Here is a 27,260-nt window from a genome sequence, read left to right on the forward strand (position 1 = left end):
ATAGGTTTAGACCCACAGTACTCCCTCAATGAAACTCCTAAACTGCAAGTAGACCTGGCCTCTGTTGCGGTCTATATCATTCAGGGGCCACTCTTCAGATGGAGCTGTCCCCCTCACATCTATTCATGTTCGTGGCACACAACTCTCAGTTGATGGCTGGTGAAGAAGTGGCCAAGAACATTTATTGTGTAGTCTTTCCTATAAAGAGGATGTATTCCTACAACTAAATATCCCCACCAAGGTTTTCCAAGCAATGAAAAAAGAACCATTACACAGACAAGAATTTAGACTCATAAAATTCAACGTATGCCAAAGATTCCCAGCCTCTGCCATGCATCCCTGTCACTCTTAGGGGATGGGGAAACATAAATAAAACGGTGGGGACTTGCCCTGAAACTTAAACCTTTGACTCAGCACCTGCACCTTTCTTGATGGAGGAAATTAAACATCTCCTCAGAGTGATGAAGGGTTTCTATGTTCGTATTTACACTCTGCCCTGGTCAAGATGATATCTGTGTGACTGCAAACAGGAGCGGGAACCTAGGATATTTCACTGTTGAGGCAATCAGAGATTCTTTCATGAAAATGAGGGCAAATTTAGGTTTACTCTGATGGTTTCGTAACTGGCTCATCAGAGCAAATAGCCCAAGATATGAAAAATTTAAAAGTAGCATAGAACCCTCACAATTAGGGCACAAAGAGTTTGGAATGCTCTTAAAGATGGAATTATCTTAAAGATACCAACATCAGTAGCTTTAATTACTTATTATCTGTAAGTAAAAGATGCTGTATTTGATGAGTGACAGGCATGAGCCCAGAAGCTAAGGTCCCTTCCAACATCCAGAGTGCAGATCTTAGAGCCAAAACCCACACTCCCACAGCCCTTTCTAACTAAACACATCATGCTGGCCTGTGCTGGATCAGGAGCCCTGCAGACCCTGCCAGAGAAAGGTACAGATTTTTCAGGTTAACTTTGCTGCCCCATCTCAGGACTGTTCTGTGCGGATCAGTTTCCCCTTACTGTGACATACTACTTGACACAAGCAACTTTCGGGGGGAGCGCTTTGTTTCTGTCCACATTCTCTGGAGTTTAGGTCCATTATCATCAGTTCCACAGTGAGGCAGGATGTGCTGGTGAGAAGACTGCAGGGCAGAGGCTGCTTGCGTCTGCACAGCTGAGAAGCAGAAAGAATGCCTGTGCTCTGGGCTTTCTCATTTTATTCCATGAAGGCCCACAGCCAATGGGTTATGTCGCCCACATTCAGGAAGGTTCTTCCCCCTTTAGTTAACCCTCTCTGGAATCACACTCAGACACACCCAGACATGTGCTTTACTAATCTAGCAGCTTCTTGTTCCACTAAGATGCACAACCAAAACTAATCAGCATGCTTCTCCTTCAGTGCCCCAAGCTCTCCTAGGCCTGGAGAGGCTTGGTTTCCAGTCTCTCCCCAGACTGCACCATCTTGTCCCATCTTCCGTCATGGGATTCAGCCCTGAACAAAGCAGGGCTGATTCTTTAGAAATGAGGCTGCAGTCCTGCTTATGACGTGTTTGAAGAAAGGACACTTGGGGAGTCTAAGACAGAGCCAGTTGTCAGTCTCCACGTGGCACTTCAGGGAAGAGTCACACAGAGAGGGTTTGAGCAGAGACCAGAATGGTCTACACTTCTCAGGCTGCACTAGATAACGTGCCACCTTTCTCTCTGCATGGCATCCACAGTGAAGCAGTAGCTAACCACAGTAGGGCCTAGAGAAAGTCATGAAACTGGACCATATCATGCAGAATGTTCTGGGCACAGAAAGGTTGGTTTTCAAATACATGAAAGGCTGTCCCATGTTAGAATTAGTATTTGGACTGAACAACCCTTGAAAGTTAAAAAAAAAAGTTGGGCTATAAATAGGAATGTAACAGTAAAAGAGAGGAAGACCACAGCATCACATGGGGTATAAATAGGAAAGAAACAATAACAGAAGGGAAGACCACAGCATCACATGGGAGTGTGAATAGGAAAGAAACAATAACAGAAGGGAAGACCACAGCATCACATGGGAGTGTGAATAGGAAAGAAACAGTAACAGAAGGGAAGACCACAGCATCGCATGGGAGTGTGAATAGGAAAGAAACAGTAACAGAAGGGAAGACCACAGCATCGCATGGGAGTGTGAATAGGAAAGAAACAGTAACAGAAGGGAAGACCACAGCATCACATGGGAGTGTGAATAGGAAAGAAACAGTAACAGAAGGGAAGACCACAGCATCACATGGGAGTGTGAATAGGAAAGAAACAGTAACAGAAGGGAAGACCACAGCATCACATGGGAGTGTGAATAGGAAAGAAACAGTAACAGAAGGGAAGACCACAGCATCGCATGGGAGTGTGAATAGGAAAGAAACAGTAACAGAAGGGAAGACCACAGCATCGCATGGGAGTGTGAATAGGAAAGAAACAGTAACAGAAGGGAAGACCACAGCATCCCATGAGGGTGTGAATAGGAAAGAAACAGTAGCAGAAGAGGAAACCACAGCATCGCATGGGAGTGTGAATAGGAAAGAAACAGTAGCAGAAGGGGAAACCACAGCATCGCATGGGGGTGTGAATAGGAAAGAAACAGAAACAGAAGGGGAGACCACAGATGCGCAGCTCAGGAAAACAGATTGCTAGAGATAACCCAGGCCAGGTGCTGGTGATAAAGAGGGAGCTCCACTGTAAGGACTAAGGAAGACACTTGACACAGATGCTGCAAAAGATATGGAAGGACCAGAGGAGAGACTCTCCTGGTGAAAATATGGAAGCCATGCTCCATGAAGAGAGTGTAACAAAGACCAGGACACATTTCCAGATGTTCTTCCAGACATGTTCAACATGCCAAGCTGGTGAGAAGTGGGCTTATGTATATGTGGGCTCCTCTAAACAAACCCTAAACCTTCCTGAAGCAAGAGGAGCATGGTTGACTCTCTTTGGGCTCCAGACACCCTCCACATGGAAATCCTGATGGCTAATAAGCTAGGAGAGACTACAGGAAGAGCCCACAGAATCTACAGCCTGAAAAAAATTATCCAGATATAAAACAGAGAGGGGGAAACATGTCTACTATAATTGTGTGCATGTGTGTGCATACACTAGTATATGTGTAAAGGCAGGTGCACACATACCACAGTGTGCATGCTGAGGTTAGGGGACTGCCGCGGGTATCATTCCTGACCTGGTTTGAGAAAGGCTCTTTTCATTGTTCTTCTGTTGTATATGCAAGCCAGCTGCCACTAGCTGCCACCAGCTCCCAGGCATTTCCACGTCTCCATTTCTCATCTCTCAATAGGAGCCCTGGGATTGTAGAAGACTAGGCTATGCTTCAGGAACTCATGTGGGTTCTGGAGATTGAAATTTGGGTCCTCATACTTGTGTGGCTAGTGCTCTTACCACTGACCCATTTCTCTCTCCCTAGTGTCTCTTACAATCAGAACAAAAATTTCATCAGAATAGGTCAAGCCTTGCTTGTTTCAAACCCATCCTCAAACAACACATTAGTGAAATAATGTAGAATGGCAAAGGTCCAGAGAGTGAGCCTCAGTCAAGATAACATAGTACCACTGGCCAGGGATGTCTGCGGGATGTGCGGATGTCTGCATGATGTCATCAGACTCAGTCTCCTGCCTGAGAGCCTTGGAATGTAAAGCCTGGGCTCTTGAGAAAGAGCAACACTTGCCCCACGAAGAAAGAGCATGATCCCCTTGACCTAACATCCTCGTTAGTTTCCTATTACAGTGATGAACACCATGACCAAAAGCAAGTTGGGGAGGAAAGGGTTTATTTGGCTTATACTTTCACACCATAGCCTATCACTGAAGGAAGTCAGGACAGGAACTCAAGCAGGGCTGGAACCCGAAGGCAGGAGCATGCAGAAGCCATGGAAAGATGCTGCTTACTGGCGTGCTCCTTATAGCTTGCTCAGCCTGCTTTCTTATAGAAGCAAGGACCACCAGCCTGGGCCCTCCTCCACTGATCACTAATTAAGAAAATGCCCTACAGTCAGGTCTTATTTTCAGCAGAGGCTCCCTCCTTTCAGATGACTCTAGTGTGTATCAAGTTGACATAAGACTAGCCGGCACACCTAACTCTGTAGATGTCGGAGCTGCAACTTGATTCCAGCTCACCGACTTTTCACTTGCTCCTGGTGTTAAACTCCAAGCTGGAAAAAGCTTTGTTGCCAGTAGTTTGGACTACAGGATATTGCCTAAACATTTTCACGAGTAGTTCTATTGTCCAAAAGATATCCAATGGGATTCATGAATTGAATGACTTCACCTCTTCACTAAAATTCCTCATCACACAAACAGACCTGCCAAACTCCTCCATCAGAGGTCATATAATACGGTTTCAGATGCATAAGTTTGGATGTCAGTGTTGCACCTTAAGAAACGAAGCAGCTGGGCAGTGGGGGCACACCTTTAATCTCAGCACTCAGGAGCCAGAAGCAGGTGGATCTCTGCAAGTTTGAGGCCAGCCTGATGTACAAAGTGAGTTCCAGAACAGCCAGGACTGCGCAGAGAAGCCCTGTCTCAAAAGAAGAAGAGGGGAGGAGGAAAGAAAAAAAGAAGAAAGAGAAAACAAAGAAAGAAAAGAAACAAAGGCAGCATGGATGGTCTTAGCATGCCAATGCTAGGAATACAACTTAAGTCACATTGAAACTACGCTCTAGGAAGGAAAGTGTTAACACTGGCTTGGCCTACAATATCCAATAGGGTTCCTCTGCCAAAGTACTTACTTTAAAGGCAGTCACTGCATTCACTTCGTCTCCTGGCCTTAATTTAGGTTTTGCTATGCTCGACAATTTCAATGCCAAGAGGAAGAGACTGAGTGAGAAAGGGGACGTACTGGTCTGAACCTGGAGAGTTGATCTAATTGAACTGAAAAAAAAAAATTAAAACCCTCCTCCATCTGCTCGGCACACCTGCTGATGGAGCATAACCACAGGTAGGGAGGAAATCCATCAGAGACCAGTTATAAATAGACCTTTATTTCATCTGCTAAGAGCTTGGCAGCCGAGGTGGGAGGGCTGCCTACGCGCTGGCAGCCACGAGAAAGCACTGTGCTGCTTTTATGCTTCAGTGGAAGGATCAGAGAGAAAAGAGAACTGAAAAACAATGAAAACTAAAGTGGGATAAAATAAAACGAGGCAAAAGTCCCAGAAGCTGATGTGGCCGCCAGCCACCAAGCAGTTTAAGGATGGCAGATGCTCATGGTAAAGGGGGAGGCCACCTGAAGACAGATCATGCCCCTTCACAGGAACTGAGCGGAGACAGATGGGTTCACCCATCACTTTTAAAACAAGGCTGACTGGTTATTTATAAGATAAACCAAGAAAAAAGAACAGGGCTCTAGTTTCGGTCTCCACACTGCCCTACCGCCAACTGATGTGTTATTAGCATTTGATGGCTGAGGCTAGAGGGAGAGTCATCTTTCTTCAGGGATGTGGCCCCTGGTAGGCTGCCCATGCTCCAGGGGATGACTCTATACCCACGCACATGCCAGCAGCATTAATTAGACTCAATGAGTTCTTTTGAGAGCAGGGGCTGTGGGGAGAACATGAAGTTGGGAGGGAGATATAACTGGAGGATCTAAGAGGAATTGGAGGCGAAGAGGGAGGGCATGATCAAAACACATTGTATACTTGCATAAAAGTGGGATGGATGGCTCATTTTGATCAAATTTCATAAGCAACTAAAATGTAAACCAGGAGTAGGAAAATGTGTCCATGAAGAAGAAATGGGTATGTCAGAGGACCATCCTGGGCAGAGGTCTTGGGTTCCTCCCTCCAGGTAAGTGAGAAGGAACTGCTCTTCATATCCTGCTGCCTGTAGAACAGGCCTCACAGCCAGGTCAGCAAACAGCAATTGGTAGTGGTATTTCATTTCTATTTTAATAAATAAAGCTTTCCATACAGGCCAGGCAGTGATGGCACACAACTTTAATGCCAGCAGCCACACTAGTTAGCAGTGGTGATGCACGCCTTAAATCCCAGCACTAGAGAGGAATATAAGGCAGAATGAGACAGGAACTCACTCTCTTTCAGCCTGAAGATTTAAAAAAGGTAAGAGCTCTCTAGTGGCTTGGCTGCTTTGCTTTTCTGATCTTCATGTTGAACCCCAATAACTGTCTCTGGGTTTTTATTAATCGTGCTACAGCAGTTAAACGGGGGAAGGGGGTGGGCAGGGAGAATCACCTGCAAGGAAACAGATGAAAGGGTCCACCGGAAGCAATGACTGCCCAAAATGGGCCTAATTTGGAACCAGAGACTCAAGGGCAAAAATGTCAGTGGTTCTGTTTCTAAATAAGGCCCTTGAGAAAGAGGTGAGGGAGAAAGGGGGTTTATATTTATCTCACTTGCAGAAGTGTAGGCTCTCAGAAACCTCCCTCATCCCCAAGAACATTAAGGGTATCATCAAGAAGATAATGACCCGCTATTCTGTCACCACCAAGGACAACAAGAGAAATGGGATTGACTGTGTCAAGGGAGAACTAGGTTAAATGGAAGAGCTTCCTGGCAGCAAAGGTTATTAAACACCGGGAAGGAGAAGCGATGGAGATTAGGGTGCTCCCTGGAGGTCTTTTCAAAAAGCAGAATAGCTTGCCAACTACCTGGGGTCACTTAGGTACAGTTCTGCCCGCTCTTCTGGCCTTGATCTGGGAGCTAAGGCATCCCCTGGCCCAGTCAAGGGACAGCTACTGTCATTTTTTTTGTAATGAGCTCTCAGAAGGAGAATAAGCATTAAGAAAATGAGAAAAACATGCTTGGAGCTAAAACTCGCTTTTCTTTATTTAAAGAGTACACTGGGTTTTTGTTTCCTTTCTTTTTCTCCTCCTCCTCTTCCTCCTCCTCCTTTATATATTTCCAGAAACAACCAAACTGCATCCTCACAGATCTGCTCTTCTGAAGCGTTAACAGGAACATGGGTGGGAGATGGTGTGTGTGTGGTGTGGGGGGGCACATTCTGAGCTGATGGTGCAACCAACCCTGCTGTGCACCTCCACATAGAACACCGCTCATCTGGGAAGCTGGGACTCAGCCTGGACAATCTCACTCATCTAGCCACAAAGAGACCAGTCCAATGATCTCCTTACTGTACAATTTTAAAGAATTTGAAGTACTTTGTGTTTTTAATTGGGTGTGCGCGTGTGTGCTGCATATATTGCACACAAGCAGAAGTGCTCACGGAGGCCAGAGAGGGCAGCGGGCCTCCTGGAGGTAAAGATGTGAGCAATGGGGATACTGGGAACCAAACTCAGATCTTCCAGGAAGGACGAACCTGCTTGTAATAGCTGAGCTATTTCTCTGGCCTCTGTTTGTTTGGTTTTCTTTTTTAATAGCTGTTTGTATGTATGTGCCTATGTGTATGCATGTAATGAAACACTGAGTAAATAACTATAAAAACGAGGACTAGAAAGATGGCCCAATTGTATGTAAACATACGTACACATATATACAGAGAGATATGTTTATATATGTGCGCGCACACACACATATCCAAGATGATTGCATATTCTCTAAGTCCATGCTCTCTCTATTGTCCCTTTCTATATAGAGAGAAGCAAGCCAGAGAGTGAACAGACCTACAACCCTGGCCATTCTTCTCTGCTGTCACAATGGCGACATACCAGGCTATGTCTAGGCATCTGTTGATCTTCTCCACCCCACTGAGAGCTATCTCATCATTTAACCCTGAGGGACTCAGATAGGATGAGGAGGACAGACTGACTTATGGGTTAGGTGAATGGATGAATGACCTGGGACTTACCAAAGGACACGTGTTCCCTATTGGAGGAGGTACAAGCACAGAGAAGGAGGAAGAAGAGAAAAGAAAAGAAAGGGAAGAAGAGTAAAGGGAAGTGGGAGACACTAACAGCAGAAGCAGCAGCATCTTGCGCTAGGGAGATTGCTCAGCTGGGGTAAAGTGCTTACCTTGTAAGCATGAGAACCCAAATTTGATCTAGAACCCACTTAAAGAAGGAGGAAAAACAGGTCATGTCTGGTAGTGGGCATTTATACTCCCAGTGCGGAGGAGGCAGAGATAGGTGGATTTCTTTGGCTCACTGGCCAGCCAGATTAGCCTACTTGGTGACTTCCAGGACAATGAAAGACTATGTAACCCAAAACATGCACATTGCCCGAGCAAAGACACCTAAGAAAATTCTTTGGCTTCCATACACACATGCACACACTTGCATGTACACCTACATACACACACACAGTCACTCACACACACACACACACACTCACACACAGTCACTCACACACACAGTCACTCACACACACACACACTCACACACACACACTCACACACACAGTCACTCACTCACACACACGCAGTCACTCACACACACACACACACACGCAGTCACTCACACACACATACTCACACACACACGCAGTCACTCACACACACACACGCAGTCACTCACACACGCAGTCACTCACACACACACAGTCACTCACACAAAGCATGTGCATGCACATAGCACATTATTCTCCTACTGAGCCCCTGACAGAGTGAAGTGGCTAAAAGACAGCAAGAGGATGGAGTTGGAGACAGAAGGCTGCATCTGAGTGCTAACCTTTTCACCAAAAAGGCCAGGCTGCACTTCTCTGAGCTACAATTGTCTTACCTATTTGGGGGGGGGGGGTGGTGTCTGTCTGTCTGTAGCTTAGAGGACATGAAAACGGAGAGTCTGCAATTACATGTAGCATTACTTTAGTACGCTCTTTATAAGACTTAAACTGAGACACAGAAGGCAGGTGTACAAAGATGCTAGCATGGAGGAGAAATTCAGCAAGGCAGGAAAAAGGACCCAAGGCTCTGAGAGAAGGGGACCCTTCCCAGGTACCCCCACCTTTCTGTCTACAGCTCACTCACAGACTTGAGCAGGGATCAAATTCAAGAGTCAGTAGGCACCGAGGGAGAACCAGGCTCCGCCCTTGGGGAGGGCAATCCTCCCAGATCCTGTCTGAAAGACAGGCCCAGCAAGCCTAGTTTGGCAAGACTTGGCTCTCACCAGTTATTAGTTCCTACTCAGGACTTTATTGACAACCAAGACCCCTGTCGAATGGTAAAGAAAGTGCCTGCAGAAACTTTACGAAGTTTTATAAAGCTTCCTAAACAGATTTCTGCAGTAATCAGCAAGTGAACAGAGGGGCAGAGCCCAGAGCATCCCATCCACCGCCCCGCCCCTTCTTGTCTGCATCCTCCCTGTGTTCTTTTGTTTTGCAAAGTGATTTGGGAGATTAAGAGGGTTTTGTTTGGGTGGGAGGGCAGCACCCTGGGTAAGTAAGTGCTACTTGATTGCACAACAAAAGACCACAAGAGCTTCAGCCACAACTCAGCCCCACTGGCCCCAACAGTTTGCTTTTCTCAATTAATTTATTTTGTTAGAAGAACTAAGAGGGGAAGGGGAAAGCACCCGCAGCACAGAGTACACTCGCTGAATAGAAAAGGTTGGCATTTCTTCTAAGGGCAGAGAGCTCCTGTTTGGTAAGCTGCAAGTGGGCCTGGGACAGCGCCTGCATTGCTGCTGCAGTCTGGGAGCTCAGTCAACAAAACTTCACAGGAGCCGTGGGCTCCAAGACTGGCTCCTGGGAAGCAGGAATCGGAAATTGAGCAAATCTATGTGGAAAATTCAAACTTTATCCCCTAACTATTAAGAGGATACAACTGCAGCCCATTGAAAGAAATATCAGTTAGTCCATTTTGAGCATGGACTACAAGCATTTATTGTGATGAAAACTGTATCTTAAAACAAAAAGTGAAAGCACTTCAATATTTTAAACATATGCCATAGTTTATTTCAACAGTCACCACAAAGAGTACATGATACATATTTGTAATCCCACACTTGGGCGTTAGCGGCAGGAGAATCAGGAGTTCAAGACCAGCCTGGTTTAAGGCCAGCCTGGACTACTTGAGACCATGTTTTTTAAAAGAAAGGCACCGCCAAGAAAAATGAAATATAGAGCAGAGATTAGGAAGACATTTTCAACTCATAACGCATATAATAAAGGACTCATTGCAAAGCATGCTACAAATTTATAAGGACAAAGCAGCCAAGAGAAAATTATAAAGAGGCTATATAATATACAGAAAAGGAAATATAAATTACTGATACAGAAAGATGCTCTATCCCACTAAGCAAGCAAGCACAGAGATAAAAACAACAACAAAATATACTCTGGCCACTAGATTGGCTCAGAGTTAAAGTTGGACACAGGCAGGTGTGGATGAAGATGAAGCGAGCTGTTCCCTCCCCAGGGGCAGTTGCCTAGACGTATAAGCCTGTGCTACAGGGGCAAGGGGCAAGCGGACGTACTCAGCAGTGAGAACCCAAGTTCAGGTCTTGCCCAAGGTGGCCCATGTACAGGCAGGTGATCCATCAGGGGAAAGTATGACAGCATCCTTAGCATTAGGCAAAGACCCAAATATCCATCCACCAAATGCATGGACTGCAATGGACCCATGCTGTCAGCATAGATAAATCTCAAAAATGCCTGACTTTGCAAGACAGGAGATAGCAACAGTTCCACACCATTTTAAAGCTGGTGTAAGTTGTAATTGGGTAACACAAAAGTTACATTGTATACAGTGTGTCTAGCTAACACTACAAAGTATGTACCAGAAAGTTGCCAACTTCAAGGCTTTAGTTTACATCTCAAATGATCTCACTTCTTAAAAACAAAATTAAAAATACCTGAAGAAAATAAGTACAGGCATGTGTTCATCTGGGATAATGGGTAACTGGGTATTCATTCTGCCTTATTCTCTGTACTTGAAAGTTTTTACTGAGTAAACATGCTTTAAGCATTTTTAAAAGATACTCATATAGTCTCTTGGCATGTGCAGCTAAGAAGCATGAGCATCAGGCACAGCACCATTATCCATCACCAGCATGTGCTTGGGGAGCTAAACTAGATCATTATCACTCGTGCCTGTGTCGGGCCCATCAGCTAAATAGCTCCAGACACGGTGCTCCATTTGGTATTCTTGCCAACCCTTAGATACAGGTATTAGGACAGCCGTTTTACTGACAGGAAACAGTGATCATTAGAGTTTGAGGAATTTTTCCCCAAGATCACTTAGTAATGGATCCACTACTGAGATCCCGTATGGACAGTGCCAGGGACAGATGCCCAGAGAGATCTGAAGACCTATGACCTCAGAGACACACACATCATCTGTAAGGTCTGGATCTCCACTGAAAGCAGAGCCTATTCCGCAAATAAAGATCTCCATCAGTGACACACTTACCGCATCCAGTCAGGTCCACCTCTCCAGACAAGCCTTTCTAAGACCCGGGGCTGCCTCTATAGACAAGCTGTAAACATCACCTCAAAACTCATGATGTGTTTACTGAGGAGGGGAACGAAAAACCTATCCCGGTAGGAGTTTTCAAAGACTGGAAAAGGTGGCTGAGTGGATGAGGCACTCGCCACATGTGGGCTGGAGTTGGTATCCAGAGAACCCACTTAAAAGCTAGGTAGGTGTGGCAGCTTTCCTGTAATCCCAGTGTTTGCCAGACCAAAGTACAGGATCCTCAGGGCAGGCTGACTAGCTAGACCAGCTACATCTCCCAGCTCAGGCAGCCATGCTCCTCGGTAAAGAAAGTGAAAAGCAGCCAGGAAGACATCCAGCATTGATTGGCCTTAGGCCTCAACCCCATGTGTATGCACATCCACAAACATGAACACCCACACATCTGCATGCACACAAAACACACACACACACAAAATGCTCCCTAGTTAAGGGAACTGTGAAAAATTCCAAAGTTAATAAAGTAGAAACTGTTATTTTATCTTTTGATGTCTTTTATTAGGTGTGCTAGTGACTATCAGCACACACACTAATCACAGAGAACTGAGAAATTAGAGCAGGCTCAGTTCCTGCTTTGAGGGTTTGTGCCACCAAACACACACTGCACTAAGGTGGGAGGGAGCCCAGTGGTCAAAAACACTTCTTGATCTTACAGGGACCCTGGAGTCAGTTCCCAGAACCCACAGGGCAGCTCATGATCTGTAACTCTAGTTCCAGGAGATCCCATGCCCTCTTCTGAGCTCCATAGGAACCAGACAACCACATGGTGTGCATACATACATGCAGTACAAATATTCATACATATAAAAGAAAATCTACAAAAATTAGCAACACACCAACACACACACACACACACACACACACACACACAAGAAAAACCATAACACTGCACCCACATAAACTGAATTTAAGGACTATATTGCCCGCCCAGGCCCTGTTCAGGTTCAAAAGCAACCACAACATCAAGTTCAAAAGCAACCACAAAAATAACAGTATTGGGGCTGCAGAGATGGCTCAGTGGGTAAGAGCACTGGCTACTCTTCCAAAAGACCCAGGGTTCAATTCCCAGCACCCACATGGCATCTCACAACTGTCTGTAACTCCAGTTCCAGAGGCTCTAACATCCTCACACAGACATGCATGCAGACAAAACATCAATGAACATAAAATAAATATAAACAAATAATTTAAAATACTTTAAAACAAATAAAATAAGAGCATCACCTACTACTGAAGGCCATGCTTCACTCCAGCCAGCACTGAGCAGGTCCCTCACATCCTGGGTTGTCCATGAGAGTTGATGAAGATCATGGATTTCTCCCTAACTCACAGAGAGAAGACGGTGCCCGCTTCCCACATGGCTCAGTGTTGAAGACTTGGAAAAGATGCTAAAGCTCACATGAAGTGCCCAAAATGTCTAGGATAGAGTCAAAAATCACTAGTCCTACCAAAAGCCAAGAAAAATCTTCACTTGTACCAGAGATGGTTAAAAATGCCAAATCCAGCCTGGCAAGATGACACAGTGGTAAAGAGCACTTGCTACCAAGCTTGATGAACCGAGTTCCATACACATAACCCACAGAGTGGAAGGAGAAAGCCAACTCTCACAAGTAGTCCTCTGACCTACACACACACACACACACACACACACAATTAAAGAATGCCAACAGCTGGGCGATGGTGGCGCACGCCTTTAATCCCAGCACTCAGGAGGCAGAGGCAGGCAGATCTCTGTGAGTTCGAGACCAGCCTGGTCTACAGAGCTAGTTCCGGGACAGGCTCCAAAGCCGCAGAGAAACCCTGTTTCGAAAAACCAAAATAAATAAATAAATATAAAATAAAATAAAGAATGCCAACGCCCAAGCAACTTGGTGTTGAGGCTATCTGATACATTGAAACGTGGCAGCATAAAATGTACAGTTAAAGATTACAAACACGCAGGAAACAAATGGGAAAGACAGAACACCTCAGTAAAGACAGCAAATAAAACGCAGTACACGCTCAAGCTCACTGGCTGTGTTCAATGACAAACAAATGAATCTGTGAATCTGGAGATCCAAACAATAGAAAAAGAAAGAAAAACTAACCAAGGGATTGGGAAGGGACCTGGGGAGATGTCTCAGAGGTTAGGAGACACACTGCTCTTGCAAAGGACCTGACCAGTTCCCAGCACCCATGTCGAGTGGCTTACAACCACCTGTGACTCCAGAGAGCTCCAATTCCTCTGGTCTATGTAAGAACCTGCCCTCATGGAAACATATAGAAACACACACAGACGTATACACACACTCACACAATTTAAACACATATAAGATAGGAGTGTAACAAAAGTTCTGACATTCATATTCTAGAAGTAATTGAAGAAATAATGGGTGAAAAATTCCCAAATTCAGAAAAAGATACAACCTATATATTCAAGAAAATGAATGAGCCTAGAACAGAATGAACCAGACAAATGTAGAGTAAGACATATCTTAATCAAAGTCCTTGAAAACTGAAGACAAGAAGGAAGATTTTGAAAGGAATGGTACTATCTTACAAGGGCAAAACACAGCAGATCTCCATCAGAACCCACAAAGTATAAAGGGACACAAAAGGCTGAAAGGAAGAACCTATATCAGCCTAGAATTCTATACCCAGCAAAGATGTCCTTCAGCGAGGGCTGGGGAGATGGCTGCACATGCATGAAGAGCTGCGTTTGGATCCCCAGTATCCATGTAAAAGACCTGGCAGTGATGCATCTGTAACAGTGGCTGGAGTTCACTGGCCAGTCAACCTAGTTATTCTGTGAGCTCCAGGTTCAGTAAGAGCCCAAGTCTCAAACATTAGGGTGCCACGCAATTGAAGAAGGCACCCAGTGTCAACCTCCATATGCACGCATATGCATATAAACCCACACTCACATATGCACACACCTACACAAACATGAAACATGCTATATACACATACATACACGCATATACACACACAAAGATAGCATGTCTTTCAAAATTAAAAGGGGAACCCAAACAGTCTAAATGCCAGACTGAGGAGAAACCAGAAGGCTGCTACCAGCAGACCCACCCCAAAGCATGACTCCAGAAAGTTCTCCAAACAGAAGTGGGAGGGATGCTTAAGACATTGCTTGGTGTGACAAATGAACTTCGACTGGGATAGCCTGGGACAGCCTACTGTTTCATCAGGGGGGGTGCCCTGGTGGACACTCCAGAGAAACACAAGACGAAATAATTAGAGATGGCTTACTGTCGTACTTGAACTTGTCCCACACGAAGCTAGCTAAGTGCTCTGTGTGCATTCCCTCATTCCTCCTCCCTAGAGCCTTTGCAGGAGATACCAGGAACCCTGTTCACAGGTGGAAAACTGGATGTTTGCCCATGCCTAAAGGACAGAGCCAAACTCTCCGGCCAGGCTGCCGAAGCTCTGCAGACATTTTCTCTCTGTGTGCATGACAGGCAAGACTGCTTCAAAGGAAGAGTTTCTCTGAGCACGAAGGAAGTGAGCACACCCGCTTCTGGAGAGCAGCTTGATCTTTTCAAATGGAAGACAGTAGCTTGAGGTGAATAGTGGGAGAAGAGACAGGAGAGGTGCTGACAGGAGTGGAGAAAAGGACAGCATGGATACAGGGGGTGAGAGCCTCCTACGGTTCAAGATGGAGTGCCCAGACACTAGAGGGTCAGACCTGAGCTGTGGGCACCCTTGAAGCAGGAAGAATGCAGGACACTGAGTGGCCAGCTGGAGAAGGGTCAGGAATCATTTTTCCATGTGGCCTTTATTTTACATAGTCCCCAGTGGTGACCTTGGGGGAGTCTAACATAGTCACATCACGATGAATGGGGAGCTAAACTCCACCCCTCTCTAAATTCAGAACCAGCAATGCACAATCAAGATTAAAAACAAGCAAATTGAATTTTCTCTTTTTCAAGCATGAGGGTCAAAATGAGATGAGAACCAGGCTCCTCATTCCTTTCGTGGGACTTACTAAGTGGTCATGGCGGCATGCCCATCCCTGTGCTGGCCTTGCAGATGGAACTAATCAGGAGGTTTTGGCCCACTCTAGGGAGATAAGCATTTATCAGTTATCTGTGTCCCCTACACACCCAGCTACAGTAGGATTAATCAGGTGTCATTTGTCTGTCTAGAACAGGCTTTCTGAATGTTGAACCTTAGGCACCTGTACTGAGCCTCTCTGTCCATCATTATCCCATCGGCCGCATCAGGGCCACCATCATAACTTCCTAGCTCACCCCTAACACACGTGGTGTCTAACTCCTCTTCAGAGCCTGCACCTCCACTTTATTTACATACAGAATAAAGTTAAGTCGCTGAGTTCAATGCAGGGGATAGAACAAGCCAGCCCCCTTACTCCTGAAGAATACAGAGGGGAGACTCATTGCTCCCTCTGAAGAACACCACCCCTTTGCAAACACACTTTCAGAGACCATGATGGCTTAGCCAGGCCAGACTGGCCTCTTGGTCCTCGTCTATGAGACAACAGAAAACAAAGCAAATGAAAGAAGACCGTTCTAAACATCCACCGTTCTATGTGAAAGGTGCGTCTCTGAGAGCCCAATGAGCCTGTGGTAACACAGGTAGATTCTAATGTGAGCAGAGGGCCCGATCCCATCTACGTCCGGCAGTGTTCATCCCACACATACAGAAAACAACCCGAACCACTGAAGTGTTTTCGTCACGGAAATGTGGCATCCAAAACAGCGGTGAAAGCTACACTTTTCAAACCGGGTAGACTAGAGCGAACCTCCATTTTATTTTTAGAACAGTGCCCTAGAATGTGTATATTGCATAATAAACGTGAACATCCTTTAATATATTGAAATAAATCCCATAACAACACTGCTTTTTTTCTGTCCAGGCCTTTTGAGCTTGGTGTGAAGTCTGTTCTCTCTTCCATTCACTGACAGACTTCCTTCCCAGTCACCCAGAATAACTCCATCAGTAAAATATTAGCATATATAAGTGGGTGCTCAGTAAACATTTGTTGAATACATGAATGAATAATTATAAAATACTGGATGAAAGCCCCCTGAGAGGTTTGCATTCGATTACAGAACAATGTGCTTGGATATTTAGGTGCCCACACTGAAATGGAACTCAAGAATAGTCCTGGGGGAGCAGTAAAATATTAACCCATTTCTGTCTTAATAAAATAGAATGAAGTCCAAGTGCGATGCCTATGTACCTGAAGAGGGCTTCGCTTAAAATCAGAGCACAGTCTTCAGACACGTTAGAATTAAGCTATTCGTGCTATTATGTTACAGGGCTACTTAACAAACACTGATATGCTTGTTGTTACAGGATCAAAAGGAAAGAATCATATATTAAGTTGAATTGTTCGTTTTGGAAAACTTTATCCGTACAATTTCTCAACTAGAGCTATATGAAAAACTTATTTGAGGGAGAGTTATTGATACCCAGGTAACAGCAAACACGCGGAAAAAAACTTTTTTCGTTTTAAGATACACAGCAAGTAGGCCAGAGAGAATATATTGGTAAGAAACTTTGTTCGATAAAGCGACTAATATTTACCAAATCTGAAGCACAGCTAAATTAAAAATGCAGTTCTATTACTAACAAAAAAATTAATATTTAAGGTGTATTCTAACATCTTTGTTTTTTAATATGCTTTCTTCTATTATTCTAGTTAAAACAATTAATGGTTTGGCTCAAGTTTGGTGCTTTACTGAATCCGCGACAAAGAACCTAAGAAATAAACGTGCAAATATTAATTCTCTTAACTTGAAAGGGAGAAAATGCTCTTAAACCAAATCCGCAGTGGCAAAGGGGTGTTTTTAATGGCTGCGAAGCTAAGAAGACGGTTAGGGAATCTGAGCTGACCCACCGCGCTGCCTTTTCACTCCACGTGGTTTTCAGCGTGGACTTGAACGTTCTGCGGCTGGGCACGCAAGCGCCCCTTTCCAGTGCCCATTACGCTGCCCTTGGCTTGGCATTCGTTTCAGGGACATCCGCAGGAGAGTGGATGAAAGAGCACACACAACAAAGGTGGTCGTGTGGGAAACCACACAGACACTATGCGACTTCACTTCAGTAAACATCACAACGTTGGTTAGTTTGTTTTTAAAGAGGTGGAAGAAAATTCTTCAGCTTTTTAACTTCACACACCTGCGCTCGTGCGCCATAAAATCGCCTTTGCGCACCAAACGCCATTTCCAGGATGACTGGGGTGTCTCTATAATTTTATAAAAACCATCCCCGACAATTGATCGTTGAAGGCATGCATCGACAGGATAGAATGAACAATTTGTTTTTGTCTAAGGATCACAAATCGATGGTTACGAACTCAAAACAAAAGCATGGGTCTCAGACATCTTTCAGCCTCCCCCAAATGATCGACACTCGCGTGGATATAGAATATATGAATTCCCGGTATCCTCTCGGTCCACAAGATAAAAAGAAAATGAGGATTGCAGGGGCTCATCATCTAAACCCACAGCTCCCACTCTGGAATACCTCTGACAATGAGGTGGCCCACAAAAAAAAAAAAAAACTATCTGTCTGTCTGTGAGCCTCCCCTATTATAAAGCTGATGTTTAAAAGTAAAACTCTCACACAATGCATCATAACCAGGCCTCACAGCAAGTTATTTATTAGTAAGAAATTAGATAGAAAAGTATATATATATATATATATAATCTAAGTAAAACACTGGGTAAAATTTTTAAAAAGATCGATCAACTTTCTCCATTAAAAAAAAACATTTTGAGAGATTCAAGATACAGTATTGTTGAATAAAACCTTAGTCAACTCAAAACTGATGACATTTTTCCCTCCAGCTACTTCACATACAGCGCACAGCTTCTTCCCCAAAAGGTTTACACTGCTATTCTCTACCACTCCAGCCATTTCTGCCAACATCATAAAAATTACCTTTGCTCATTTCCTCCTCACAACGCGAATTCACCGACCACAAACATCCCTGCACAGACACCTACCCACCCACCTCCCCACCCACCTCCCAAAAATGGTTCAAGCAAGACACACACAAACACACACACACACACGTGCGCGCATGCACGCAACAGACACACACACACACACAAAAAAAAATAATGACCAAGCTCACAGTTCCTGTTTGCCCTTCAAGCGAAGTCGGGTGTCTTCAGCTTGCCTTTCTGGTCTTCGGTATTGTCACTAATTGCTGGGGGTGTAGTTTAGGATGGCATGAAGCTGCAGAAATCAAAGCTGTGGCTTTAAGACATCGTTTTCTCAAACACATGGATGAAACAACTTTGACTTGGACTCCCTGGCCAGGTTGCCATAAAAATCTTAGAAAGACTCCTTGAAAACTCAGTATCTAGAAATGGGAGGATATTAAGTAAAATGAAAGTATTTAAATCTAGAAGCTGCTGCTCCAAACATAACTCCGAGGATGTCTGATTGGATTTGAAAGCAGGTTTGTATTGATGAGCAAAGTTTATTCTGTAAAAAACTACAATTCTCTCTAATAAGACATTCTGTTTGCCATCTTCTACAGTAATTCTGTTTCTCATGGTCATGATCATACATGCAAAAAAAATAAAATAAAATAAAATACATTATTTCCCAAATGCATGGACACTAGGGAGGATGCCTTTTTTTAAACAGGCTATTTTTTTTCCTGAATGCTGGTGACTAAATGTCATAGTAAGAGCCAACAATCTCAAACAGCCCAAGAGACTTCAAAAGCTTTCTAAGTTTGAAAACCAAAAAGTTGTGAGTTTTCCTGTATCCCGGGACGTTTTCCTTTCTGAAGCTCAAGCCGAGAAACAGACAAAAGAGACTGATGCGACCGAGCTCTGCCAAGTCTTGCCTTTTCAAAATTTCCTCAGCTCTCCCTCTGCCTCTCTCCCTCCCTCCCTCCCTCCTTCCCTCCTCTCTCTCTCTCTCTCTCTCTCTCTCTCTCTCTCTCTCTCTCTCTCTCTCTCTCCTGTCCCTCTCTCTCCCTCACTCCTTCCCTCCCAGTATGGCAACCTTCCGAGCAGTCTTGGCGGAGGTCCAGGCTATGCCAGTCTGTCTGAATTCTTGTCTCCAAAGGATGTCCTTTGCGGATCAATTAATACATCTGAAAACAGGAAGCTGTGGGGCAGTACCCAGATCCTGGCATGACAGCACCGGCTGCTGCCAAATCACCTTACAGATTTCCTGGTGCCCTACCTTTCCCAGGCATCACTAGCATGTTCCCCGCAGTGAGCTAACGTGTTCGCTGCTTGGAGATGGGGAAATCTGTTCTCTAGAAATGTCCATATGTGACATGTGCTCAACCTGCAAACAAGCTGAGCTCCCCTATGAGGGGAGATGAATGGAACTTTAGGAACACTCTCGTTATACATTTGCTTCCCCTTGCCCTGCTGCAAAGAATCATGGGAGAGTAGAAAAGGAGGCATGGAGATTAAAATTTAAACTGTCACGCCTCATCCTCTGGTGAATAAACATGGCTCTGGTTGATCATTTACTCTTATTTTTAAGGAAACTGTATGTAAACTATACTTACTAAAATTCTGCTTTAGGGAGGAAAAAATAATAAATCCTTTCAAAACAGAAATATCAAGGAAAGAGGAAGATAAAACATTAGCAAGACTAGTAATATATATGTATACATAGATGACCACATAGTAACATCTGAGTCTTAGCCATTACTTGTTTTCTAAATTTGCGGTAATGGTAACTGAATAAGCATACATATCTTATTTTAAATTTGTGGTAATGGTAACTGAATAAGCATACATATCTTATTTTCATCTGTAGCATTGTGCACTTTTGGAAACTAAATAGTCAGGTAGAACTTCACTCTTTTACCTGGTTAAAGAAAATATCTTGCTTGATTGGTTGGCAGCATCAATAATTGAGACTTAGTACACCTAACTAATGACCAGGCTTTCACAGAAAGTCAAGAAGTCTGAGTCCTCATCCTTGGGTCTGTTGCTTTCTCATTTGGATAACCTCAAGGTCACAAACTTGCTTAATCTGTTCAAGTCTAATTTTCTCATCTACTAAGAAGGGTCAGAAAGTCATGAGTGACTCACTCTCTGGGCTCCTAAAATATCTTTTCATATTCAGGTCACCAACTGGATGTGGCATCATCACAGACAAGGTTATGTGTCACTTGCCTAGGAAAAATGAAAGTCTTCCAAACCCCTCCAGACACAGTGTTCAGCAAATCTGCTAAGGGGACAAGTCATGAGAAGAGAGCACACAGGCGTCACTCTGAAGTCCTATAAAACTGTGCACACACACACTGCTAAGTCACAAAGCTGACAGATCGAGGGGATCCTACAGAAACACCATGAGGGCTCAATTAAAACACTAAAGAAACCAGGAACATGTTAGCTATTCTTTCAAACAGGAATAAGGAAACAAGGCTAGGACCTCAGCGATTTTAAATCCACAATCAAACTGTTGCCGCCAAAGTCAAAGAGAATCTTAAAAGCAGCAAGAGAAAGGACTCATTAAGGTACCAGGGAACCCGAATAAATAAACAACAGGATTCCTCAAAAAATACAGAGACTAGAAAGAAGTGGGTCAACCATTGGTTGTCCATAAGAATTTGCCGATAGACTATTGCTGAAGACACAGGTCATATGACAGAGAAATCATGCTGGTACTGACATAGAAGCTTCCTCCTTGTTAGCTGGACAGACTGTCAGAGGAAGAAAAGTCATCAACAGTCTTGCCAGCTGTGAACCCTGTGAACTATAATAACGGTCAGCATGGTAAGTTACGTACACCACTGCAATCATGGCATGAATGCTATGGGAACAACCAATCACTTTCTTATTGAGTCCCACTCAATAAAAGGGAACTCATGCCTGGAATTGTAAACTGGACCAAGAACCCATGACTAGGGATGCCTTAGGCCCTAGGAAAGAAGCTATTATTATTACTATTATTATTATTTTGCTGCATAGCATCAAACTGCCTCCTGAATAAATTCTTTATCTGTATACTCATAGATTAGTGTGGCTCCCACCCCTCATCAGAGAAGCTTCCTTTTGCTTGAAGGCCTTGTCTAACCTTGTCACCACCAAAGCTCCACTTCCACATCCCATAGTTACATCCCCACTTTCATACCTCACAATGAGGATTATGGTCCAAAATGTGTCTAATGGGGACATTCAAGCTATGGTAACAACTAAAGAAGAACTGACAAAGACTAGGGAAGAAGCAAGGGAAGAGAACAGAAATCAAAACACTCAGACAGATGTGAGGATGGGACCTAATATTGGCCACATGGTCAGTGTCTAAGAGAGGAGCTACCCCAGGAGTAAATGAGTGTGTGATCAGCATGGGAATGCTAGGGGACACAAAACAAGTACAAAACCAGCATTTCAGGTTTGCCAGTAATCAACAACAGGTGCAGAGGCACAAGTCTGTCATCCCTAGCACATGGGAGGTGAGGTAGGAGGATTGGGATGTTGAGGATGTTCTGAGCTACACAGAACAACCAATGAAGCAGCAACGGGGTAAATATCTAGCGGCACCATGTTGAAGAGATGGTTGTACTTGTGTGTTAATTGTAGCAGTCTCCACAATAGTCAAGGGGCCCCATCAACAAATGGGTAAAGAAAATAAGACATAGACTCAAGTCGGAAGACTACTAATTCTTTAAAAGTAAGAAAATCCTGTTAACTAAAACATAGTGGATGAACCTGGAAGGTACCCAGTGAAATAAAATAGGCACAAAATGATGGACACCTGCCACTCACTTCATCGTGGGCCCCATTAAAGGACACTGAAGCCAAGAGTACAACACTGGTTTCCTGGGGCTGAGATGGTAGAGAGGGAGGGATTAAGGAAGATTGTCAAAGCGCCTGACCGTTCAATCCAATCAGTAGAGAAGTTGAAGAGCCCGCCTGCTCCACACCACAGCTGTAGTTCTGAACAACACACTGTGCTTTCAGGGAGCCTAGGGTAACCCCACAGCATTGCCGCCGCACACAGAATAAGCAAGTGAGGTGATGTGTATGCTGATTAGTCTGGCTAGGCCACTGTACAGAACATGCATATTTCAAAACTCATCTTGTCCTCCATAATCATACTTTTATGCCAATTTCAAAAAATAATAAAATTAAAAATAACACCACAGACCAACATCTCTTATAATTATAAGTGAGAATTTTCTGAACCAAATACTAGTGAGATCCTAGCTGGATCCAGCAATGTAGTCAAAAGATTGCCAGCCTTGACCAAGTGCATTGTACCCTGGGAACACAAGGCCTGTTTAACACCAAGAAGCGGGCAACACAACACATCGCACTGGCAAAATAAAGAAAAGACGCCACATGATCACCTCTGTGGGCACAGGAAAGCATTTACAAAACAAGCTTTGTGAGTTCAAAAAGAAAAGAAGCATACAGTCAACTGGCTGGAGAAAGAAAAAGAGAAAGAGGGGGAAGCGGGAGGGATAGAAGGAGGGGGCAAAGGAAGAGGAAAGAGGGAGGGGAGAAAGGAAGAAAATTATTTTTTTCTGTAATAGAAGTGAAATAACCTATAGAACAGGAAAGCATTTGCAAACCACGCCTCTGATAAAGGTCAGTTACTCAGAATTTAGATTTGCGTTTCATTTTGTTTTTTTCAGTCTTAAGATTCCCCCACAATAAGGGTCTGAAGAGATGGCCTGACCCCTGAGAGAACTCACCACTCTTGCAGAGAATATGAACTCTGTTCCCACTGAATCCACATTTTTGGCTCACAACTATCTCTAACTCCAGCTCTGAGGGCTCAGATACCTCTTCTGGCCTCCTTGGGCACTGCACTCACACACACAGAGTTGGAAAAAAAGTCTTTAAAAATTAAGCATAAAGGGTTGGTTTTTTTTTTTTTTGAGGCAGCTGATCCACTTCTGGATAACGCCTCAAGAGAACTTTAAAACCCATAGGCACAGCTTGTGCACAGATGTTTGGAGTAGCATCATTCACATCAGTCAGAATAAGGACAATTCAGGAAGCTCTAAGCTAGCCAAGTATGATATAAACACATGGTGGAATATTACTCAGCAATGAAAAGGATGAGGCCCTGATACACTCTACAAGATGGATGAAACATGGAAGTGAGGTGGAGCCAAAGAAGCCAGGGATGAAGGTGCATGTATTATAGCTCTGTTTACATAAAAAATCCACAATGGACAGATCTGTAGACACAAGGTTTTTCATGGTTGCCAGGGTCTGGACAGAAGGAAGGATGAGTGAGTGGTTGCAAATCAGTTTGGAGTTGGAGCTACACAAGCAGCGAGCGAGCGAAAGTCACAGGATGAACAAGAGAACATGGTAAGTTTTGGGTGAGCCTGCTATCTTGTCGTTTAAAAACATATCATCCCTCTTCAATGTCTACAAGTGCTCTGACTGGTCACTTGAAATAGCCATGGTGGCCCTTTTGGCCTGCTACACAAAAGGCTTGTCAAACACCAAGGCCCTCTGGAATCTACTCCCAGATGCACCCAGCAGCTCTAGCTCCTAGTGCTGCTTCAGCCTCTTAGTTTGGTCCCAGCTGACTCCAGCATTTCCAGCTCCACCCACATAGGGTTTCTCTGCCCACTCTCAGGGGCTGGTCTCCTTGGAGAACACGAATACTGGCTACCAGGCACTAAGGAAGTCAGAGTGTTGACAGCCAACATCTCTCACGCACTATGTCCTCTCTTCCTCATTCTCCACACACAGCATCCTGGCAGCTCCTCGAGCTTCCTTCAGTTCTGACCCACAACTCACTTACCTCTGTACCCTCAAATTATCTGCTTCCACTGTTTTTCATCCTAGCCTCCCACATAGTCAGGACTCTGTCCTCTGTGCAGTGTGGGACACTGAGCAGCAGGACTGTGCACACTCATAAATATGTCGCTTCCCTTTCCATTTGCACATGACTTACTGATGGCTGTGAAGCCTTTGGACTCCAGTTTTCAGACAGAAAAGCCCCGGAATTCATTAGCAACTTTGGATTCCAGTTGTCAGACAGAAAAGCCCCAGAATTCATTAGCCAGATGTCTCAACTTGTTTTCAGTATATGTCAGGATCCCAAAGAAGTTGGCTCTAATGCAATGAAGGAATGCCAGCAGAATGAGGGCAAGCAGGGAAAGAAGGAAGTGTCTTTCTTCCTTATCTTTTATATAGGTTGGCACTAGAAGGTGTGGTCTAGATTTAGGGTGGGTCTTCCCACCTCAAATGATCCAGATTTAAGGTGAATCTTCCAATCTCAACTGGTATGAATTTAAGGTACATTTTTCCTATCTCAAATGATCCTATTAACTAAAAAATCCCTCACAGGTATGCCCAGTGACTTGGGTTTATTTATAGTTAATTCCAGATATTCTTGACAACCAAGAATAGCCATCACAATGGCTTACAGAAAATTCTTTCCATTTACTTCTTTGTACCATAGGTTAATTTCAAAGAGATGGTCATATTAAACATATAACATCATTTGCCAGAAATAGCAAATTCGTTAACAAACAAAGATGTCATCAAATTCTCCAAGTGGAAAGCTATCTGTAAGTTCAAGGCCTGTGTGTGAGCAAGCCTGGGAGAGAAGGTTAAACAGCCCAGCACTGGGCAGATTCCTTCACCCTGATGGAGTCAGAAGGGTGAAGAAGATTGGGAAGAGGTGCTTTCCTCTCTGTGTTAGTGACATTTGATACTTCACCCTCTAGATAGCAGTACCATACTGTGTCTCTCACACTGTGAGAGAGGCCAGTCCTTAGCAAACTCTAAAAACAGGCAACAGATCCAACAAGAATTGAAATTTGCCTAGCGTCAACCATGTACCCTGCTCTACTCCAGAGCCCTCATTCAGCACTTCCATCTTCCTGAGAACACTTCCAACTCACAAACTTATTATTTGTGCACTGGAAGTGTGTGTGTGTGTGTGTGTGTGTGTGTGTGTGTGTGTGTGTGTGTGTATGTGTTGTGCTGGATGTGTGCCAGGGGTATGTGTGCTAGGTGTGTATGTGTGTTTGTGCATGTGTGCGTGTGTGTGTGTGTGCTTGGTGTGCTGGATGTGTGTGTATGTGTGCACTGGGGAGTATGCCAGGGGTATGTGTGCTATGAGTGCTGGGTGTGTATGTGTGTGTGCTGGATGTGTGTGCTTGGAGTGTGTGTGTGTATGCTGGATGTGCATATGCTGGGTGTATGTGTGTATCTGAACTAGATGTGTGTGTACATACCTATGTTTGCAAGTTTGTGTGGGGAGATTATAGTGGGGGGGTACATGCATACATGTATGTATACATGCACAAAGAAGTCAGAACACAGCCTTAGGTGTCATTCTGTAACAGAGCCCCAGACCTTAGCACAACTGACTCCATGTTGGAAGTACCATTTAGTCCATAAAACTCAGCACATAGATAGCACCATCTGCCAAGATAACAAAAGACCTAATCCACCAAACCCATAGTTCTGAAAACGTCTCTAAATGTACTACCCTTGCTTTTTGGCTTCTGTAGCTCTGCTTCTAGCTAACTGTTCTTGTTAACTGAGGCATATCAACTTAGAATGTGGTTTTGCACTTAAAAGCTCTCCCAGAGAAAGGCTTAGGGCTATCCTGGGATCCCGAACACTCAGTGTGATGGCCTGCCAGCTAATAAAGACTTTCTATTGGCTTAAAGCCATGTCTGAGTGGTCTTCTCTGGAGGATATCCCATAACATTTCCTCAGGCCATCTTTATTTGAAATGGGCTCTCTCGTGGCTTGGAGCTTCCCAGGCAAGCTAGGCTAGCTGGCCAGTGAGTGCTTCCTGTCTCCACCGCCCCCTCAGCACTGCCAGAATTGTCAGCAGCACACCTTGCTAGCTTCTTATGTGGGCTCTGAGGACGCTGAGCTTGGGTCCTCACACTTTTGAGGCAAATACTTTTCCAAAAAGCTGTCACCCCAGGTCTCATTAAAAAAAAAAATACTACTAACCCCATTTTTCAGATCAGGCAACCCTGACCAACCTGCCCGACATTCTACAATTTGCCAGGGCAGCAGGACTGACAAGCTGGGTCTGACGACAGGCAGTAGGCCTCCAGGCTGTGTATTCTACCTCCTAGGGGATGTCATCTTGGGAAGAGTGTCTGCCTGTGATTTGTTTCCTGAACTAAAGGAAGAGTGGACCCAAAGAGTAAGGCAAGGATCCAGGTACCAGATCCCAGCTGGGTCTGCAGGGCTTGTTGCCACTTGCTTGGGCAGTAGAGGGCAGCAGAGATTGTGGGGCAAGAGTGAGTTCCCCACTCGAGCATCTGGCCTAACAACTTAAGAACAAGGTCAGGTCAGTCATGCAAAGACTCCTCTGTGGCAGAAAGAGTTGGGAACCATCCTTGGAATTCTAGGAGAAAGCAGAACCAAGACATTAGAAGCCCCAAAAGGAACTGGGGTGCTCAGGAACAGCACCTCAGAACAGCAGGGTCCTCCCTACTCCTAGTTCCCAGATGGCCACCCAAGATGCTTGGGCCATGCCCACACAGTCCATGGGTTTCATGCCTTCCAAGAGTCCGAAGTCTGGCTGTATCTTGCCCTAAGTCCCCACTTGTTAATTTCTAAACACTTGGGCAAGACTAGCATCTAATTCTCAGAAAATGTACTTTCAAACTAAAATTAGGCAATACATTGCACTGCTATGTCCAAACTGCTGACAATATGAAGCATCTTAAATATAGACATTGTTAATCCACAGACATCAAAATTGTTCTATTGCCTCAACTCGTCTGAAATGATTGCTTGGGACCAGAGGAGGGGAGAGGGGGGTGGGAGTGGAATACAGCAGAGAGAACTGTCAGAATAAGAGGGGCAGGAAGAAAAAAGTCTCAAAGGAAAGATCCTTTGCATGGTTAAAAATGAACCACTGAAAAATAAATAAATAACTGACCTGGAACCGCTCGATTTGATATTTAACTCAGGCTTTGTTAAATAAGCAGAAAGTAGACTTTG

At 44.4% G+C, this 27,260-nt stretch overlaps 1 protein-coding gene across 5 annotated transcripts in view; it reads right to left on the minus strand.

Annotated features, from left to right (window-relative positions):
- Msra (methionine sulfoxide reductase A) overlaps nucleotides 1-27,260 on the minus strand; it is a 316,316-nt gene that overhangs the window by 274,581 nt on the left and 14,475 nt on the right. The window contains exon 1 of one of the 5 annotated variants that reach the window (XM_075949693.1): nucleotides 18,455-19,178. The exons of 3 other annotated variants lie outside the window; for them this stretch is intronic. Coding sequence is in view for 1 of the 2 variants with exons in the window: in XM_075949692.1 (XP_075805807.1) it covers nucleotides 18,259-18,268 (10 nt within the window). In the remaining variant the exon portion in view is untranslated. Of the gene's footprint in view, nucleotides 1-18,258; nucleotides 18,320-18,454; nucleotides 19,179-27,260 lie in introns of those variants that run through there. One more of the 5 variants, XM_075949692.1, reaches the window with a different exon arrangement.

This window comes from Microtus pennsylvanicus, chromosome 15 (genome assembly GCF_037038515.1).
Source record: "Microtus pennsylvanicus isolate mMicPen1 chromosome 15, mMicPen1.hap1, whole genome shotgun sequence".
NCBI lineage: Eukaryota > Metazoa > Chordata > Mammalia > Rodentia > Cricetidae > Microtus > Microtus pennsylvanicus.